Raw genomic sequence first — 20,621 nt, 5'->3', positions numbered from 1 at the left:
CAAACTTGTAAAGACTCACACGCGAACGGTATTCCAATAATTTTCGCATATTTCGTAATCACGCATAAGGCCTATTAGTGCTCCAGCGCTAGAAGTCTAGACACTTAAATAAAGTTCTGTACATGAATGATCTTAAACGTTATAAAAAGAATGAATCTGAACTTGATTACCTTGTCCAGTCTGTGAAAATAGTCAGTTAGGATATTGGATTATGGAGTTTGGGACATCACAATGCACAGTTTGCATTATGAAAAGTGGAAATTTTGCCTACGTCAAGAAATACGAGCTCTTGGGGAAGGAAAAACGTAAAAGCATTTGGGGTGCTAGAGGCAGATGATATAAAAAATGAAGCAATGAAGTGCAACGTTCAGACTGAATACTAAAGAAGGGTGCGAAGTCTCCTCAAACCCAAATAATCAAGAGGAAATGTTGTGAAGGCTATTTACTCAGGAACCGTCTCTATTATAAATTCCGCATACGGAGCATAGATTGTTAACTAGATGAAAGATGAAAGGAGAATTGGGGAAAATGAATGGGAAGACTCAGAAATTGCTGACAATTCATCATGAATGTAAACTACTATGAATGTAAACTACGATGGGTTTTCCTATTCAAACTGACCGTAAAATTGAGCACAACAGACCAGACATTACTGTCGTGGACAAGTAAGAAAGGAGCTATGAAATAATTGCTATCGCATGCCCATTCCACCATCGAGTAAGGTACAGAAAAAAGAAGAAAACACTGAGTCGAAAAAGACAAAGACTTGAAAAGAGAGGTGAAGCGTCTGTGGAGCTGTGAAGAAGGTGCAGCTGTTACCATTTTCATTGGGGCCCTTTGAACATCCGGTAACGGTTTTCAGCAATGCGGCCAAAGACAGCAGGCCTTAAAGAGAGTATGACGCCATTAAAGAAAACTTGTTTCATGTACTCGGCACTGGGAAGGAATTATTAGAACGGTCATGGATACCTAAGAGGAGTGGCTGGACATCGACTGGAACATTAGTGTTTTGTGATGTTTGTAACGCTTGCTTTACCCGCTTTCTGTTCCCATGTCCTTCACCGTTGTTGTGATCGATGTAACAGAAGATAACAAGATTTGAATAAAATGAATCATCGCAGATAGGAACTAAAATCCCGAGAAGGAAAATAAATTCACGAGCCTATCCAACAGGAGGAATCAATCAAGGGTAGGTATCTTTACAGCCGGTAATTATTATATAAAAGGACCGTTCTGAAAAGCGCGGGGATTTTGATTTCGATCATTCGAGAAATCGGGTTTGAAAACAAAAAAGACAACCCCAATCCCTAACAAAATCAAGCAATTACTCAAACTTTCATATTTATTCAGACGCTGTGTCAATATTCTAACTGGATATTCTTCAAGAATTAACCCTTTCCTTTTATGATCTTTCTTTAAAATTGTCTACATCCAGCTTTCTCTTACCTGGCGGCTTTGCGGCTGGGGAGACAGGAGGGGTAATAGGGGTAGCTATTATCAAAAAAAGAGAAATAAAACAGTATATAGCACTTAATGACTCATTATGCTGTCATTTTCCAATCAAATGACTTTTAGAGTGAGGTTTTCACATATTTAAACTGCGGAATAATATGAAAAGAGGTTGAAAAGACCATCACAGTTAATTGAGCATGCGCATATATAAGCCTGTGATCAAGTCCCCTCCCGCGTTTGCCCGCCAAATCAAAACTCGAATTTTGTTGTTTACGCGAGTACCGTCACAGTAAGGCATTAGCTATCTCTTACCTCGAGGCGTTGTGGTTGGGGAGACAGGAGGGGTACTAGGGGAAGGTACTGTCGAAAAAGAGAAATAAAACAGTATATAGTACTTAATGACCAAAACCTTTTTTGTAAGAGATGCGTGACACTTAAAAATGAGTAAACAAGTAGAGAGATATAAAATAAATAAATAAAAAATGTCAGAGGTTTCGGGTGTAGAACCCCTCTTAAGTGTAAAGAAAACCCTTGAAATACGCAATCAGAAGGAAGCGCGCAGATAAATGGTGGCGCGCGCATTCATCAGGTCACTTTTAAATTTTACCTGCCAGACCAGTAATCTTCTATACTGCATATCCTGTAACCGAAGTCCTACCATTCTTTATATCGGTGAAACCGGACGGAATCTCAGGAGTCGTTTTAGCGAACACTTACGAAGTATACGGAACAACACTCCTGGTTTCCCTGTGGTCCAACATGTCAACTTAGCGCGCCACAGTAATTCAAATAAACAGATACGGGGTGCAGTTATGCCACGGTACTAGCCTCCAACGAAAGAAACGTGAAAAAAAGATGATTTCCAGCTAGAAACTGTACAGCCTGACGGACATAATATCGATTTCAACTTTCTTTAAAAAGTGACTTGATGCACACGCGCGCCACCATTCAACAGCGCGCTTCCTTCTGATTGCGTATTTCAACGGTTTTCTTTACACTGAAGAAAATTTCTACACCCGAAACGTCTGTAACTTTTTGATATTTCTTTTATATCACTCTACTTGTTTATAGTACTCAATGACTCATTACGCTGTCATTTTCCATCCGTTCGATTTTGTTAAATGATGTTGAACGACGTTATTTGCTGGGGTGGCAAACAGTTTCAACACATCAGTAACATTTGATTTAACAAAACTTTACTAGCGACGCGGAATTCAGCAACAGACTACAGCCGCGGTTGTTACTATGGATACGAACATGGATACGTCATTGAAGACCGCTTAGCGCGCACGCTCATACCCAACGATGTTGAAAGGGGGGGGGGGGTGGGTTGGGGGCAAACGTCTTCAACTTTATCGCCTCGTGGATCCACAGCTACTTTGACAATGTTATGACCCAATTTTATTGTCAATAACAGGACAGACGCATGAAAAACTGGCATCAATTTGTTAATTGAAGCAAATGCTGAATTGAAGCCGTTTGCCTGGGCCTTCACAATGACGGTTATATTTTGAAAAGTCTAAGATGATACAAAGTTGCATAACATAACGTAACATGTGTGCGTGCACATGCAAGTGTTAAATAGGTTGCTTACAAAAATAAAAATTGTTACTATGCTGAAACTGTACGTTTAGCTCTGGCCTTAAACGAGAAATATAGATAGCTTCTTTCAGCTTAAGACTATAAGCCTAGCCGTTGTAAAAAAAAAAAAAAGCGAGCTTTCACATGCAATATTTATAGCCAACGGGCGCTCGGGTCAAGTTTCCAAATGCTTTGGCGGAATGTTCAACTAAAGATAAATCACAGCGGTCAGGCGGGGTATCCCACCTTCAGCATTCACATTGAGAAAACTCACCCCACCTAGGCGGGTAACCCGGCCCGGCTGACTAGGCAATCCGCCTCCGTGAGGTACTCCACCTCTCACGTAAACGCAATCAAGAAAAAAAAAAGAGAGAGAATGTATGCAGAGATTGATTACCCCACCGAGAAGGGTACATCACCTACCTGGGGTCCCCCACCTCCATCTGAACAGGCCCTTAGTCTAAACCAAATTTTAACCAAACTTTTGCAACCAAATTTTAAATTTTAACGTTCTCTAATTGTATTGCATTTAAGGGAGAAATGTTTGTAGATCATTTAAATTAATGAAGGGGGTAGTTTCTAAAGAAACTGTGGTGCTGCGTCGTTTGATAATGTAAATAGACCACCGTACAGAGATTCTAAAAGCCGACGTTTCGAGCGTTAGCTCTTCGTCAGAGCGAATTAACTTGCTGACGACATGGGTAATCCCGAAACATGTCTTTCAAAAGTTGGTTCGTGTATCTGAAATTTATTTTGGTAAAATTTATTAAAACTAACTTTTTAAATTACTTTTATGATATTTTTAGAAAGTAATACAAAGTTTTCTTTCTCTGTCTTTATTGCAAATATTTCCCTCTCTATCGGTTTGTCTGTCTATCTATCTGTCGCTTACTTACATGAAGATTTAGAAGCCACAATTCTTGAAGTAACTGACGGTGATAACACTGCTGATGCTAAAAAACGAAAGAATATTCATGATCAATAGCCGGAGGGAGGAATATAATTAAGTTAGAATTCGTTCACCAGTTTAATCATGTTTTACTTAAACAATCACTTTGCAGTCACCGACTCCAAAATATTCACAAGTACGTATAAGACAATTTATATTGATGGAAAAGAAGATATTATTGAAAGGGGAAGACACTGCTAATACTAAAGAGGCACCACTAATGAGGCAGTGAACAGTGTGATCAGACACTGGACTGGACTGAGGCCTGGCCCAAAATATGCCGGAGAGATCTGAAAACGGAATTCCCGCAACGAAAACTCAACAAACGTTTGCCGTCCACACACGAAACAGGACAAAGTACTTCCGTCCACACTACAACGATCAGAGACAGCAGAAACGCTTAAATGCATTTTTGAGTATGCGCATACCTTTTCACCGCCGAGGGCTTCCCCATTGACGAGTAAAATCGTCTGGCGTTAGACAGAGTAAAATCTATAAGTGTCAATTTGCATTTATGGCGGTCAAAGGGTTAACTCGCCTCCCGCGTTTGCCCACCAACTTAAAGTCGGGTTTTGTTGTTTACGCGACCTTCCTCAAGAAAGTACCGTCACCGTTAGTCTACGAAGTTGTCCCACCACGCAATAGTTCTGCCAGGTCTTGTCCAAAATCGTCGTTCCTTGAATGGTTTGTATCACTGCTGGGCTCGTCGAGAACCCTAGGATACTAGTAATGGACGTGTTTTATTCCTTACCCGTCAATATATTAAATACATGTTTAAAAAGCGCGACGTTTATGTCCAAATAAGCAATAAAACTAGATATTATGTACAATAATATGGCTATTGGCACTTCGTTAAATGTTGAAATGACATAACAATCATGTACTCGTCACCGTTTTCGAACATTTCCGTTTTTAAACATGTTTTTCGTCCATATTAATACGACAAGGTGGCGTTTTAAATTTCTTTCACTCCGGAGACGGTTTCAAAAAGTTCCGTTTTCGGTGGCTAATATACCCGGCTTTGTGCGGATTAGTGTGGTTGGAAGGTCTAAGTAGACAAATAAAGTTGCGTTTTCAAATTTCTCCGGCATAGAGGGGAGAAAAACCAAAAATTCAGAGAAAACATAAACATTAATCAATAAATAGATCAATATTCTCCATATCTTATACAGTAAGTTTTCAATATGCAATATATACAATGCACTGTTACATGTACCGTGCAATTTATCGCTTTTAATGACAATGAAATGACTAGCCGAGAACACCAATTTCAAAAACTATAAATAAATATCTCGATGCGTATTTGTTGCTGTAATACACACAAGTGCTGTCTAATAATAGACTGATTCAGTATTTTAACCTAATCGTTTAGCAAATTAGAGGTATTGTTGTATTGTTATAACTCGGATTGACTCGTTGGCAAATTGATACGCAAAAAACCATGCAAAACCGTGCGAGGAAATAATATTTGCAATCAATTTTGTTTTAGAAATTTTCAATCAGTATTTGTATCAGGAAAAATGTTTTGCAAACATTCATTTTCACATTAAAATTTTCCGGGCGCCGCCATCTTGAATAATTGTGACGTGTAACAGAACTTTGAAAGACAGGAGAGGCACAGGAGACATTTACCAATTAGACTTAACTATCCATGTTGTCACACCATCTACAATCAGTTTAGCGAGTTGAAGTTCTACTTACATGACGGAGACTGTGAAGAAAATATCAGTCCCCAAAACTGTGCTTTGACTACCATTTCAACTGCAAAAAAATAATAATAATAAACTTATAATAATAATGAAAAATTCAAACCCGGACATTTACACTGACGCAATCCAAAGAGCCAAAACGACAGTCTAAGTAGGCCGCCTCTTCGATCTGTGTAAGACGGAATCGTACAGGAACTATATTTCTGACCAAAAAAACAAGTCAAATTAAAGCCCCAACCAAAAGAATCAATGAACACACTTATGGCAACCTGATTAATGTTTTAAGCTGAGGACTTATAAAACCGAAAAGAGAGGCATTAAAAATATTCCATGCGCGTGCCTTGGACACAGTAAATAGCCTACGATACACGTTGCCATAACAACATAACAATGGTCTACGTAGTTAAAAATAGACTTCCACCAGTTATTACCCTAAGATATTTAAGACGTCTATTCTTACAACATGCGGCATTTTACGTCAGGAAATTTTCATACTGATCAAAAGTGAAATTGAAAAGAGGACTTGGCTTTCTTCGATCCAGAATTGGCGTTTCGTGGTGGAATGAGGTCAGTGCTAAAGATCACAAGGTAATTACACTAGAGCAAGTGTTCAAGAAGAAAATTCAGAGTGTCTTTTTCCATATCTTTGAAAACAAAAACTTGCACTTCGACTCTAGCTGAGCTGATGAGCTCAGAAACAAAGAAATGTTCAGCCAGTAAATGTTTCTATTCGTTGTTTTCCCGTTCTTCTTTTCCATTGATTTTCAATTTTGTAAAGCACTCTGGGCTTTATTTAATCGTGTCACAGTTGCAAAAATATAAAAATGCTATTTGCAGCCCATTCTACCTTAATTTTCTTTTTCTAATGTATGATTAAAATCTCGAAGTTCACAAATTGCCCTCTGTCACCAAGTTGAGCTTCCTTCAAAGAATAAAATGCTCCGCCCGACAGGCATTTTTCATTATTAAATGAACGAATGGGAAAACCTCTATCAGGTTTAATAAATACTTACCAGAAGCCAGGATAAGCCACCTCAGAATGAAATTTCTTTTTCTCTCCATATTTCATTCAGTCTTAAAAGAATAAAGAAGGTGCCTTTCTCGTGTTATGTTTGACTTGCATAATTAACCCACAGGAATGTGTTGAAGAAAGGTAAGGGGAGGAGAGAAAAGGGAGAGAGCGAAGGGGAGGGGGAGGGGGAGGGAAAGAGGAACAAGGGGGAGAAGGGAATGAGATGGGGTGTGGTGTAGAACGAGCGAAAATAAGGATACGTGGCGAAGGGAGAGCAAAGAGGGATAAGGGAAGATCGGAAAAGAAAGAAAAAGACAGAAAAAAGAAAAAAAAGAAAAAAAAAAAAAGGAAAAAAGAGGAAAAAAAGTAGACATAACACTTCAGTTGCCCTTTTTTCCCAACAAAGCAAAGCGGAAATATCTAACACGTCAATGTCTAGGGTGTTCACAGGGTGCGTTTACGTCAATAGCGAGGGAGCTTAGGAAACGAGGACGACGACGGCTACGAGGACTTCATTTAAAAATAAGAGTTCGCGTTATTTATATCACTACGAAGCTATTTCATGTCGTTTCGCGTTAAAAATGTGGTGAGGAATTAAACTGGTATGAGTGGGTTGGAAGCGTAGAGAGCTAGAGAACTGAAAATTCATCGTCATGTGATAACGTCCTCCACAGAACCTTGAATTTGGTCATTTCACGTCGTCATTTAGGAGATGACGTCGAAGAAATGTACCAAAATGTAAAACGCACATGCAGAGCCATTGCTTTTGCTCACTAAACCTATTGTTTTGTAGCGTCGTCGTTTCGTAAGCTCCCTATTGGCACATAAGAGGCAAATGTTGAGCTGCGTTACTCAGTAGAAAAGGTCACGGAGTTAACATGTTTGTTTTTTCTCTAATAAAAAAGAAAACATTTTGCTCCTAAAATATAGTTTTTTTGATAGTCGCTCGGTATTCCATGAAATAGAAACTCGAACTGAAATGGACGCTGGTTTTAGAACATATCTTTCTTCGCCTTCTTTGGTCAGAAAAGCTAAAAATATTGTCCCCAATCGGCAGTCTTTACTAAGGGATTTACTGCAAAGCCAAGTATATTCGAGAGGTCACGAAACGTGTGTTCTGATCATGAGGAAACGATCGTTGCGTATCAAATTGATGGCTTCATTTCTAAGCGATGTACTACTCTAAGGGTATAAATGGCAATGAAAAACCAGTTATGACAGGATTGCAAGCAAGGACTGGCGGAGCTAGTGATGGGATGGCAACGGCTTTGAGCGTATTTAATAAACGTACTCGGGTTCTTCGGAGAAAATGTCCATGCAAAAATGCAACTAATAATTTGAACAGAAACCTTGAGCGTATTCCAGTTATGACAAGCAGGACTTCAGAGGAATACATGGCGACCCAAAAACTGTACAGTTTGTCGTATCACTGCGATCAAGACAAGTCTTTCTGCTGTTGAACCGGTTAGTTCTACTGCAGTCTGTTGTACCATGTTTACTTTTGAAAAGTCGTCATTGTCAAGATTTACTGTCGTTTCGAATAAAGTAGTCTTAAAATACTGCTGGGCTTAAACTAAGCATTGGTTAAAGCCTTTAAAGTGAGATGTTATAAGTTATTTTCCTACCTTGTATGAGAATGTGGACGCTGTGAGCGGTGTCACGATCCAAATGGATCACGTGACGAACACATGAGGAAAAGTGTTTCCACGGTGTCGTCATCAAGGAATTTTTCTCGACATGTATTTCCGTGACACCTTTCGTTTCATCGAATCCTAAGAAAACGAAAGTTATGATCTTCCAGAAGAAATATGGAAAACCAGTCTCGGATAAATTTCATTTTCAGATTAACTAGCATAAAATAGCAATTGTAAATAATTATACCTACCTTGGCGTCAACTTCTCTTCCAACGGAAATTGAAGAGATCGCAAATTGAATTTAAAAGACAAAGTTACACGATCCTTTTTCGCCACTCGTCGCTTTCTAGTTTTCACGAAAATACCACTTGCTGTAACAAATAAAGTTTTTGATTCACTTTTCATACCAATCCTCCTATGTGGTTCAGAGGTATGGGGAATTTACGAGAAGGATGATTTCAACACCAGGGAAAAACACTTCATTGAAAAAACACATATTTTCCTTTGCAAAAAAGTCTTAACAGTAAATAAACATTGTCCGAATGTTGTAGCCAGGATTGAACTTGGTAGACTTTCTTTGACTGAACTTAATACAAACGTTTTACATTCATTTGCAAAAGATAACAATATCGCCAGACAATGTTTACAACTCTCACTGGACATGCCTGAGAAAACTCAATCGGGGATGTCGCTAAAAATAAAAAATGTAGCTCTATGATATTAAATATGAACAACAGTTAAACTTTCACTTTTGACATCGTGGAAAATATATTCAAAGCTTCAACTAAGCACCAACTTTCACTCGAGGTTAACCGGAAACTGCGGACGGAAGAGAAAGATTCCCCCTTTTAGAGATTCTCCCTTTTGTAATTCCCCCTTTTTCAGATTTCTCGTATTTAGAGATTCCCTATATTACAGATTCCTCGTTTCCATTCCTCCATTCCCCATACTCTGCTTTAGAACTAGCCGCTGGCAAGAGATTATAAAGGTAAGAGAAGTAATCCCTCATACTGGCCCTATTCCCATCGTAATCCCTCTTAGGTTATTTTTAGATGATATCAATTTTCCCGCCGATAATGTTACCGCGCGCGTTACGTGGAAGTTTCATGGAAGAGGGAAAGTGCAACAAATTCTGTACGATACCACTCTCCGTTTTCAAAATTGAGTTTCATGGCCTGATAAAATACATTGTCTGCAAGATACGGGTTTCAAACATACATCCTTGGAATTGCTTAACTGCCTAGTTTGCAGTGATAACAATTTGAAGAATGTCCAATCTATCAAACCGTGTTAAATAATTTTGACATATGCAGATATGTTTACCTTGGTTGCATTGCGTTACTTGTCCATTTTAGTGCGCACTTTCTCATCGTCTACAAAATTCTGTCGTTTACAAAACTCGTCCTTGTCAAGATACAGTTTGCAATCATATATCATGGAAATCGGTCAACTGTATAATTCAGCAATAAAAGCAAGGTGACACACGCTAACACCAACCCGGTGTGGCCAACACATCACGCATGCGCACAACCATTTCACCCGGTCAATTAGCAGCCATGGACAGCTGTCACCTTGCTTTTATTGCTGTATAATTCACTCTGATACCAATTTTACGATTGTCTAGTGTAGGAAACCCTGTTAAATAATTTTGTAAAAGGGAGCTATATTTTACGCGTGCGTTGCAAATTGACTTCAATCCGATCTTAGGGACCGTTCATTTTTTATGAGAAAGGGGGGGCTGGTGGGATTTAGGGGGGGGGGGCACTAAAAAAAAATTGGCTTGAAAGGGGGGGCCAGCCGAAAAAAAATGAAGGAAAAGGGGGGGTTGGACGAAAAAATTAGATTAAAAATAGGATAAGAGATTTTACAAATTCTTGCGAATGAATACTCTCAGAACTGGACAAGCCGAAGTGGGAGGCAGGAATGAGTAACTAAACAGCAGTGATGAAAGCAGTGAGGGAGAGGAAACTGATGATGACTACAAGAGTGATGCCCCTGACTCTGAAGACGACTCAAATGATGTCGTTCTTGCTTTTATCGCCTCAGATGAGGAATACGCAGACGAGCGGCCAGCAACAACAAGCTCAGGACGAGCTGTAACAAGAAGAGCAGAAATTGACTTTTCATTCTTTTGAGTGATTTGTTAAAAGCAGCTTTCTAGCTTTCAGGTTTCTTTCAATAAATTATGTGAAATGTAACAAAACGAAATTTTAATGCCGCAGTAACTTTTAACACCATATGTATTTTTTATTCAAGGGGGGGGGGGTCTTCCAAAAAAATTACTCTGATGAGGGGGGGGGGGGGGGCAGGAGAAAACAAATCGGAAATTGGGGGGGGGGGGGGTCATACAATTTTCAAATTACACTCCTCCAAATTGCACCAGCCCCCCCTACCCCATAAAAAATGAACGGTCCCTTACGTTTTTAAGAGGGAATGTCCACTAAAATCGAGCAAAAGGTGGCATATGATGAAAAGTCAAAATTCTTCATATTTCATACAAAGATAGCCTATTATACTGTAAGAAACGTGGTGGGATTTTTTTCTTGAAAGATTTATTTTAATTCCCGAAAATGACGAAATTCTGTTCGGCCCCCGCGATCAGAGAAAACGCCGCCATTTTAGCGTAAGATGCTAAATTCAAATCAATCCCCACTTTCAGTTCGCATCGCTTTTAACCTCACATTTGTGCTCAGAAACTTATTAAATACGTGTCAACGAGTAATTCGAGCCTAAACATTCACTTCTGTGTCGAAACAGAAATTCAGGGAAAGCCGTGAAAAATTAGCAAAATTTCGCGTGGTCGAAATTCCCGGCTCGGTGCATTTTTTCAGAAGGAAATATCCATTCCCGGTAAAATAGCAAATCGCCCGAAATTTTTAGATTTAGTTAGTAGAAACGTTGGTCTTAATCCGGATATACAAATTAGTGCCGGGATTTTTATCACCGCAAAGTATCAACACTCTCAAAATCGGCAAAATCGATCTGTCCACACGCGTAAACAACAAAACACTTGCACAGCAGGAAACGTTTGAACAGTTGTCGCTGAAAATGTCGCATAAGCACAAAGTTGCAGCATACCTCGATGATAGTTCCCTGCGATGAGATTTCTTTTTGTCTTGTATTGGGTAAGCGATACCGGAGAGAAGTGGAAATTTCAGAATATGATGAGGTTAATAAACAGCCAACTGTTCTGGGTAGGATCGTAACAACTTCCGGTGCATTACTGAAATAACGACATCACTTTCTTGGTTTTCTTCTTTTAATCCAAAAGTAATAGCATCAGGGATAAAATATTACCGAAATGTTGTTAAAACGTCGTGTGAATTAATGAGAGAAAATTTCATTCTAAAGTATATACACTGGAAACGAGGCGGGTGGTCAAGGAAATTTCAAATTTGGCTTTGATTGACAGGACTAGCTTTCATTGACAGCCGCATAAAAAAGCTTGTCCAGAGCGCTTCTGCTGTTACGTTTCTTGAAGCGACTGCCAGGACAGCTATTGCTGCCCTTTCGTCATGGAAAGTAAATGTTCTTTCTTTAAGTTAGTTGGAGGTGTTTGCGATTATGACAAGCGATATCCCAGTGGTGATACCGTGCCCCTATCATCGTGTGACAGAGGTATTGGCGAATATGTAAGGAGTGTTGGAATAAGTGATATTTCCTCCGAGATTGAACTTATTCTCGCTCGTGCTTCCACGTTTTCCTTTCCAAGTAAAATTTCTGCATGGACAGTCTGTCCAGCGCATCGCTCTAGCTTGGGAATTGGTTGGCGAAGGGGAGCAAATCGATCTCGTGTCCATCTGGGCTTGCTAAGGGGTTCTGCTAAGCATACCAACAAAAGGAAGGCTGATCGTGGTTTTGGCAAGAAGGAGTCCAAGGAAATTCTCCGTTACACAGGGGTCTTTGTTCCCGCAGGATCTGGTATGTAATCAATTATGTTACTCCGAAGTTAAGCCGCGTGCGCTCCGTAAGCTGTGCGTGTGAGTACAATCGGAATCAGAAGTTGCAAATCTAACATATATTTTCACTCATCCGGATTGTAATTGGCAAATTCATTGCTATGACTAGAGCTGTCACTGAGTGGTTAAGAGATGCTCTGGGGTCGATCAACAGGAGATGACTTCTGAGGCAGAGTTTGCAATGTTATGGAACCATTTTGTGCACTGTTGGAAATCTGACAAACGTTCTCATAGTGAATGTAAAAATTTACAAAACAGATCTACATAGGATCGTGCGTGCCTCACTAAATAATTATATCTGTTATATGTCGTCTTATCTGTAGGTATTTGTAGAGATTGCAGAGAGAGGCTTGCAGCTAGCTTACTTGGTGAGACTAGCATAGCAACCCCTTCAAGCGTAACAAAAGAAAGTCTCACACACAGTTTTGCAGAAATGTCTTTGGTAAGTCTGTACTTTTGGTCAAGAGATCCTAATTTTGTGAGTTTCCTGCGCATACGTTGGCCATGTCTTGGGAAAGTGTGTGTGGCTTTTGGTGGCTTAACTAAAAGACATTGAAGGATTTTATTTTTTAATTGGAATGACTGGGGCCAAGGGAATGGTGACGTGTGTAAGGCCAAAGACCAAAAAAATTCAATTAAGGAGGCTCCCTAGAGTTTTATGGCTGCGCGCAAGCTGGGCACTGGTATGGCGCGTAAATCCTGAATCGCGTATGTTCTTACAATCTTTATGACGGCAGCGTGACCAAATCTGTAAAATTAACTGCTAATTTTCTCGCATTCCCTTGGGTAAAATTTGTTTTAAATTGGCTCAGTTCTAACCACATACAGTTCTTATCAACTACCCTACATTTGTTAAAATCTGTCTGAATACAGTAAAGGAAAAGACAGATTACAGAATATTGGCAAAAGCGTCTCAGCGACCTTGACTTTTTACCGCTTCAAAATGTCAGGCAATATCATTTCCATAACGTGGCAAAGAACAAGAAAATTCGCCGAAGAAAACTATAAATATTAAGGAATTTAAACGAAAAATAGGAGTATATCTGCCTGTCATTAGATGTGATGTTGCCATGACAACGTTCATGACACTCTTTTAATCCTTAAACAGTAAGAGAACTGCAGGTGCATGTTTGTGAGGGTTCAACTGTGGCAGATCGTTGCAGGTTGTTTGCATTGAGTTATTGCAAAGATCCTGCTTTTTATGATGACTGCAAACACAGTCATGACGACTGTTGCGATCGCTGCGAGTTGTTAGCATCAACAATGGATGCTGAAATAGACAACACCCAAGCAATTTATCAGATGACGATTGTGAAGAAATGCGTTTCTTAGTAAAACAGGCAAAATCTCAAATAGTATCGTGGAAGGCACATATTTTACGCTCAATCCACCAAGATTCAGCAAGGATTAACTTCCTGGAATCACTAAACGAATCCTCTGTCCTTGTCATCCAGGACTGGGCCAGGAAGTATTTGCCACGGAAGTACCGCGAGAGCCAGACAGACTAGTTTGCAAAACGAGGAATTCCTTGGCATATCAGTGTTGCGTTTACGAGAGTAGATGGCGAAATACAGATGCTGACATTCTGCCATATTTTTAATGCCTGCAGTCAGGATAGCAATGCCGTTCTCGCAGTAATGGCAGACATGATCCAGCAGGTGAAATCCATCATGCCAAGCTTGACAACCGTCTACTATCGGCAAGACAATGCCGGCTGCTATCACTGCAGGCACGTCATTATTAGCTCAAGCAAATTAGGCCAAAAGAGGCTTGACTTTTCAGATCCACAGGGAGGAAAGGGTGCGTGTGACCGCAAGGCAGCGACCATCAAGTCTCACTTGAGAGTCTTCCTAAATTCAGGAAATGACATCGAGACACCAGAACAGATGTTCAAAGCCATGGTATCTTTCGGTGGAGTGCCTTCACGTAATGTCACGCTTTGTGAACCGTTTACAAGCGTGGAAACTCCAGCATTCAAGATAGATGGTGTAAGGCTTTTATCCAACATAGAGTATTCAACTGAGGGGATTCGCGTGTGGAGGGCGTACGGAATCGGTCCGGGTAAGATCGTGTATCAACAGCAGTCTTCTGGACAAGGTTCAGGCGCTTTACCGGCCCTTGTGGTAGCCAAAGTACACCGAAGTAATTTTTCATCGATAAAAGGGCGAACTGCTTCCGCGAAGCCCTCCGGGGATGAAAAAGAATCCACAGGCTCGGGAGGGGAAGATGCTTCGACTAGCCTTTTTGCAAGTCCGGAGGACGGATGTATAAAACGGTTCATTAGGCATTCCTCAGTGCTTCGTCACTTGGACTATGGTAAGCACCAATATACCCTTGAGCATGAAACCTTATACGAAAAAGCTGCTGTCCAATATGCAGAACAACTGGAAGGACAAGGAGCCACTATGGTACCCGTCGTTAAGTGTCCCTACCAAACACGCCAGTGCACGAAATCTGGATATCGGCTGGGCGCTGAAGGTAACTGAACCTCGACGTACTAGGTTCACTGTTGTACAACAGTCATATCTTATCAAAAAGTTCAAACTCGGAGAGGTGACAGGGCAAAAAACTGATCCGGCATCAGTGGCTCGATCTATGATGCATGCAAAGATATCAATGGTACCGGGATGTTCCAGTGACGACTTCCTGACAACCAATCAAATAGGAGGATTCTTTTCACGTCTTGCGTCAAAGAAAACTCTTGACGAAGAAGCTGAAATCGAGGTGATGGAGACTGCTAGATATGAGGCTGACATTGATACCATGATATCCCAAGTGGTTGACGATCTCACACCAAGGCACCCGATTGTGTTTGACTCTTTCAACCTTTGCGAACTGTCCTCTACAGGGAAACTAAACACCCTTTCAATCCCACTCCTAAGAGAGATGTGTTGTCACTTTGGTATCGCTGTTGACGACATCAAGGTTAGGCGCCGGAAACCGTACATCGAAAAATTAAAAACGCTCAGTGATAAGTGTACTTGTAAGCAGCTTTGATTAAAGTAGTATGTATTGGATTAAGTAAATTATATCCGAACCAGAATTCCACATTTTCTTTTCAAAGTTCAGGTCAAGTTTTCGTTTCTTTGCTGCCCGTGATTCTGTATTATTTCACAATGCAATGTATGATAAGGAATTTCAAGATAACATTTGCTAATTGTTTTCACAATACGCAGTTCTGTATACGAGTTTAAAAAACGGGACATTGGACTTTTATACTTGCGATTTGGTGGGGTTTAAAATCCTTAAAATTGCCAAAAACCGTAACATCGCCTGGATTAATGGGGTAGCATTTTGTTCTGCGCAGTCTTATGACTGCTCTCTTTGAACGTTTTATGTTGTGCGTGCAATATAGTTAGTGGCACTTTTTGACACCTTTTTCCCCAAACTTCCCGTTGGCCGTTCTCGTCCTCGTTATTGCATCTCAGTTTGTCACGGTTCTTTACGCGCTGACGATTTTATTATTTTTCAAAGTTGAACTTAATCGAATATCTAGTACGTGCGCAGCGTTTTACTGAAGGGACCCGATATGCTACTTTCGTGTATTCAGAACTCACTTATCTCGCGAAACAGTTAGGAATACAGTTTAAAATAGTAGGGCTCAATTTTTTGTCGCCATTAGGAGAGCCTGACTGGGGTTTATTACGTCCAAATCGTTGCGTGACATCCTTAAGGTTTTTAATAAATTCTGATTTCAACCTTAACAGGTTGAAATCAGAATTTATTTTACCACAACGACAACGTAAAGTTTGTTTCCTTCATTTCGCACATAATTTATTTTTTAGGCTTGATGCTTCCAAATAAATATGAAAAACAAGTGCAGGATTACTGTGAAATTGATAATGATAAGTCGCTCTTCATTCCTCACTTTAATTAAATATACACGCAAATATGTTTTCTACATGTTAGTTCAAGTGCAAAAAGCCCTTTAAATCTTGCAATCGCATTCATAATACGCCAGTAATTAAGAAACGAAAGATATCATGAGCAACTGAAAAGAAGTGGCAGAAGTCACGGCTTGACTTCCGTGACACCATTTACACAAGTTGACGGATTGATGCTGTGACTTTGCCGATTTTGAGGGTGTTGATAGTCGGCGCTGATAAAAAGCCCGGCGCTAATTTTTATATCCGGATTAAGACCAACGTTTCTACTAACTAAATCTAAAAATTTCGGGCGATTTGCTATTTTACCGGGAATGGATATCTCCTTCTGAAAAAATGCACCGAGCCGGGAATTTCGATCACGCAAAATTTTGCTAATTTTTCACGGCTTTCCCTGAATTTCTGTTTCGACACAGAAGTGAATGTTTAGGCTCGAATTACTCGTTGACACGTATTAAAGAAGTTTTTGGGCAGAAATGTGAGGTTAAAAGCGATGCGAACTGAAAGTGGGGATTGATTTGAATTTAGCATCTTACGCTAAAATGGCGGTGTTTTCTCTGATCGCGGGGGCCGAACAGAATTTCGTCATTTTCGGGAATTAAAATAAATCTTTCAAGAAAAAAATCCCACCACGTTTCTTACAGTATGATAGGCTATCTTTGTATGAAATATGAAGAATTTGTTTTTTTCATCATGTGCCAACCTTTTTTATTTTCGCTGGGTTTTAGTGGACATTTCCTCTTAAAAATTTTTATCGTGCGGTCAATTAAAATTTTCCTATCATGTGTGGTACTGTTTGAAAGCGTTAGCTGTCTAATTTATGAATATCATAGAATTAAGTCACCATAGTTTAAGTCCGCTAAGAAAATCGAGAACGCGTTGACCAAGTCAGGAATACGTTACTTGGTGACTGTAGTCCGCGATATTTCATTGTGTACAAAATTCTGTCGCCTATAAAACTCGTTACTTTTAAGATACAAGATGCAAAGATATATCATTCAAATCGCTTAACTGTGTTGTTTACAGTGACACCAATTTCAACACTGTCCAATGTACGAAACCGAGTTTAATAATTTTGAAAGATGCAGGTATATTTAACATGCGTGCTTTGCAAATTGACTTCCATGCGATACCACTTGTTCATAAATTTTTATCGCACTGTCTGTTCAAGTTTTCCTTTCATGTCTGATATCTGTCTAATTTATGAATATCTAAGAATTAAGTCGTCAGATTTTAATCCCGCGAAGAAAATCAAGAACGCGTTAACCAAGTCAGCGATATATTACTTGTTGACTGTAGTCTGCGAATTGCCAATGTTTACAAATTTCTGTCGCTTATAAAACTCGATCCTTTCAAGATACAGGTTCCAAACATCCATAACTGAAATCGCTTAATTGTCTAGTTTTCAATGATACCACATTCAAGGTTGTGCCACATACGAAACCGTGTTAAATCTCTTTTTAAGGAGACAGCTATATTTAACATACGTGCTTTGCAAATTCACTTGAATCCGATAACACGGGTTCAAAAATTTTTATCGGACGCTTGATTCAAGTTTTCCTTTCATGTTTGGTACCGTTGTAGAGCTCTATCTGCCTACTCTATCACCGTATCAGAATTAAGTCAACATCTTTTAATCCCGCAACGGAAACCGAGAATGCGTTTATTAAAGTCAGAGAGATCGTACTTATCGACTATAGTCTTCCATTTGCCATTCTGTACAAAATCCTGTCGGTTACATAACTCGTTCCTTCCAAGATACAGGTTTCAAAACACAAGTCATTGTAATCGGTTAACTCTGTAGTCAACAAGTCACGTTCGTCCACAAAATGTATATATACGATTGTCTCTCAACATCCTCCGCCATTTTTGTTTTTCATTGGGTAGGAATTCGCTGAGCTGTCAACATTGGTAAAAATGAGGACATGTGATTGGCTATCAGTTAACCCTCGTGGGAATACCGGATCTCGCAGGAGATCTAAAAATAACTTAGGAGGGATTACGATGGGAATAGGGCCAGTATGAGGGATTACTTCTCTTACCTTCATAATCTCTTGCCGCTGGTATGTCGGCTGATAATGTCCACGGCTGAGAGATTGTCCGAAAAATGAATATTTGGCCGAGAAGCGCAGCTTCGAGGGCAAATATGAAATTTTGAGGACATTATCAGTCAACATACCAGCAAGCCAGAAAGGGGTTTACTTATTTTATAACCCTCTCATTAATTTTCATATCGCGCAAAAACCGCTCGTAAAAAGCCAGTATTGAATGTGCTGGCGATGCCTCGTATTTTTTTGATACACTGTTCAAAATTTGACTAGAAAGTAAGCGTGTCGGTCTAAGAAAAAAGAATCAAATCATTCTAATTGTCACTGCGTGTCGAAAACTCGAAAACAAGGCGCTTTTTTGCTCACTGAAAAAGAAATTTAATTCAACCATGAAAGACAGAATGTGCAAAGTCTGGATGGCAGAGTTTCAAGTGCGGCTGGAATTTCTCTCTCCTTCGAACGGTTGGTTTATTTTATAGTTAGTAAACACAGTGCATTAAATTCTCTACTCTATAAATTGCAGAGTTTTGAAGCAAGCAACCGTGGACAATCTGTCGGTGGACGTTGGATCAGTGGCTTGATCTGATCGGCGAAATTACAATTTGAGAAACTACGTATTTCCCGCACTCGCAAACGCTCTCGCCACAAGAGCAAGCCTGCTAAGCTTCCACTTGATCACTCGTCTGTTATAAATATCTCCAATTCTATTCTGTCTCCCAACGAGATATCCGTTCTCGCACTTGGCCTCACATTCAGTACTACTCCTAGACACATCTGCCATTCAACTGGCCTGAAATCTCGGCCGACATATACATGCGTGCGAATAACAGAGTACTTCTTTGACGAGAACAACACCACTAACGTGAACAAACGAGACAACCCCTTCCATAATAAAAGTATTTGGAACCCTCCTGCTAACAGGGAACAGGCCCTACATACATTTTTAGACGCTGTTAAACTTGACATCACTACGTGTAAACCTAAACCTATTCGTGACAGTCTTACCACCTCAGAACGACCGGCAATACGCCAACTTAAACAACGACAAGACATTGTAATAAAACCAGCAGACAAGGGTTCCGGTACAGTTATTATGATTCAAACCTGGTACATTGACGAATGCAACAGACAACTTAACGACTCTAAATTCTACCGACACTTTAATGAAGACATCACTGTTGACATACAAAAACGAGTAACGGTATACCTAAATAGAATTTACACTGACGACCTCATTGACGAGAAGACAAAACAATACCTCATACAACCTAACGTAAAACCAGAACGTTTTTACATCCTTCCCAAAGTACACAAGCCCGGTAACCCAGGACGCCCCATTGTTTCATCCAATAATCATCCCACTGAACGCATATCCCATTTTATTGACCACCATCTTCAACCTCTTGTCCACAAACTATACCATCTTATGTTAAAGACACTAATGATTTTCTCAATAAACTCCTTACCATTGGCAAATTACCGCCTAATTCATTATTAGTAACACTTGACGTCTCATTTTTATGTAGTAATATTTCACATAATTAAGGTATTAACGCTTGTGATCATTTTTTTACGCACTGATCCTCAACACCATTCCTACTGGCACTATTTGCGACCTCATCCGCATGATTCTCACCATGAATAACTTCACTTTTAATGACAGCCACTACCTTCAAATCCACGGCACAGCTATGGGCACTAAAATGGCCCCCTATTTTGCTAACCCCTTCTTTGGGCTTTTCGAAAATAATGCTCTAAGAAACGCCCCATTTCACTCCCATACTTGGTTGAGATACATCAATGAAATTTTTATGATCCGTGGACTGAAAGTCCGGAGAACCTTAAAATCGATTATCTCAACAGCATTCACCATACCAGAAAATTCACTAGCTCACACTCTCCCACCAATGTTCCTTTCCTTGACGTTAACGTCTCACTAACTAGTGACGGAAACAGAAATACAGACCTATACACGAGACCTACGGACAAACACCAACATTTATTTTATTCCTCTTGTCATCCTCTACACACAAAAAAAGCCATTCATTTCTGCCTAGCACTCTGCTTACGACGAATTTGTTCTACCGACGAAACCTTCAAGATTCGTACCACTGAACTAACGACATACCATCTGAAACGAGGTTACAAATGCGACTTTGTAACTAAACAAATACAACGAGCCGCAGACATTCCCCGCATACATACCCTGCAACCTAAAAAGATAAACAAACCCGAAAGCATACCTTTCATAACGACCTATAATCCATCATTTCCTGCCATCTTCAACGTAATAAAAAAAAAACACTGCAATCTACTTTTTTTTCCTGTGACCGCTGCAAAAATGCTTTCCTACATCTACCTGTGGTGGCTTTCAGGCGCTCCCCTAAACTTC

General features: G+C 39.9%; 1 protein-coding gene and 1 pseudogene across 3 annotated transcripts in view; one reads left to right on the top strand and one right to left on the bottom strand.

Annotated features, from left to right (window-relative positions):
* Positions 1-8,371, bottom strand: part of LOC138008201 (uncharacterized) — a 28,468-nt gene extending 20,097 nt beyond the window's left edge. For 2 of the 3 annotated variants that reach the window (XM_068855452.1, XM_068855453.1), the window contains exons 1-6: positions 8,329-8,371; positions 6,705-6,765; positions 5,684-5,743; positions 3,930-3,986; positions 1,765-1,812; positions 1,447-1,491 (exon numbers count right to left, since the gene is read on the bottom strand). In XM_068855452.1, the coding sequence (XP_068711553.1) occupies positions 1,447-1,491; positions 1,765-1,812; positions 3,930-3,986; positions 5,684-5,743; positions 6,705-6,753 (259 nt within the window). In that variant the 5' untranslated portion in view covers positions 6,754-6,765; positions 8,329-8,371. The remainder of the gene's footprint in view (positions 1-1,446; positions 1,492-1,764; positions 1,813-3,929; positions 3,987-5,683; positions 5,744-6,704; positions 6,766-8,328) is intronic. The other variant, XM_068855454.1, reaches the window with a different exon arrangement.
* A 6,542-nt stretch (positions 8,372-14,913) lies between these two features.
* Positions 14,914-20,169, top strand: LOC138005929 (uncharacterized; annotated as a pseudogene).
* The last annotated feature ends 452 nt before the right edge of the window (positions 20,170-20,621 follow it).

Source organism: Montipora foliosa, chromosome 6 (genome assembly GCF_036669935.1).
Source record: "Montipora foliosa isolate CH-2021 chromosome 6, ASM3666993v2, whole genome shotgun sequence".
NCBI lineage: Eukaryota > Metazoa > Cnidaria > Anthozoa > Scleractinia > Acroporidae > Montipora > Montipora foliosa.
The sequence above is the reverse complement of the archived record's forward strand: the minus strand, read 5'-3'. Positions and strand labels throughout refer to the sequence as shown.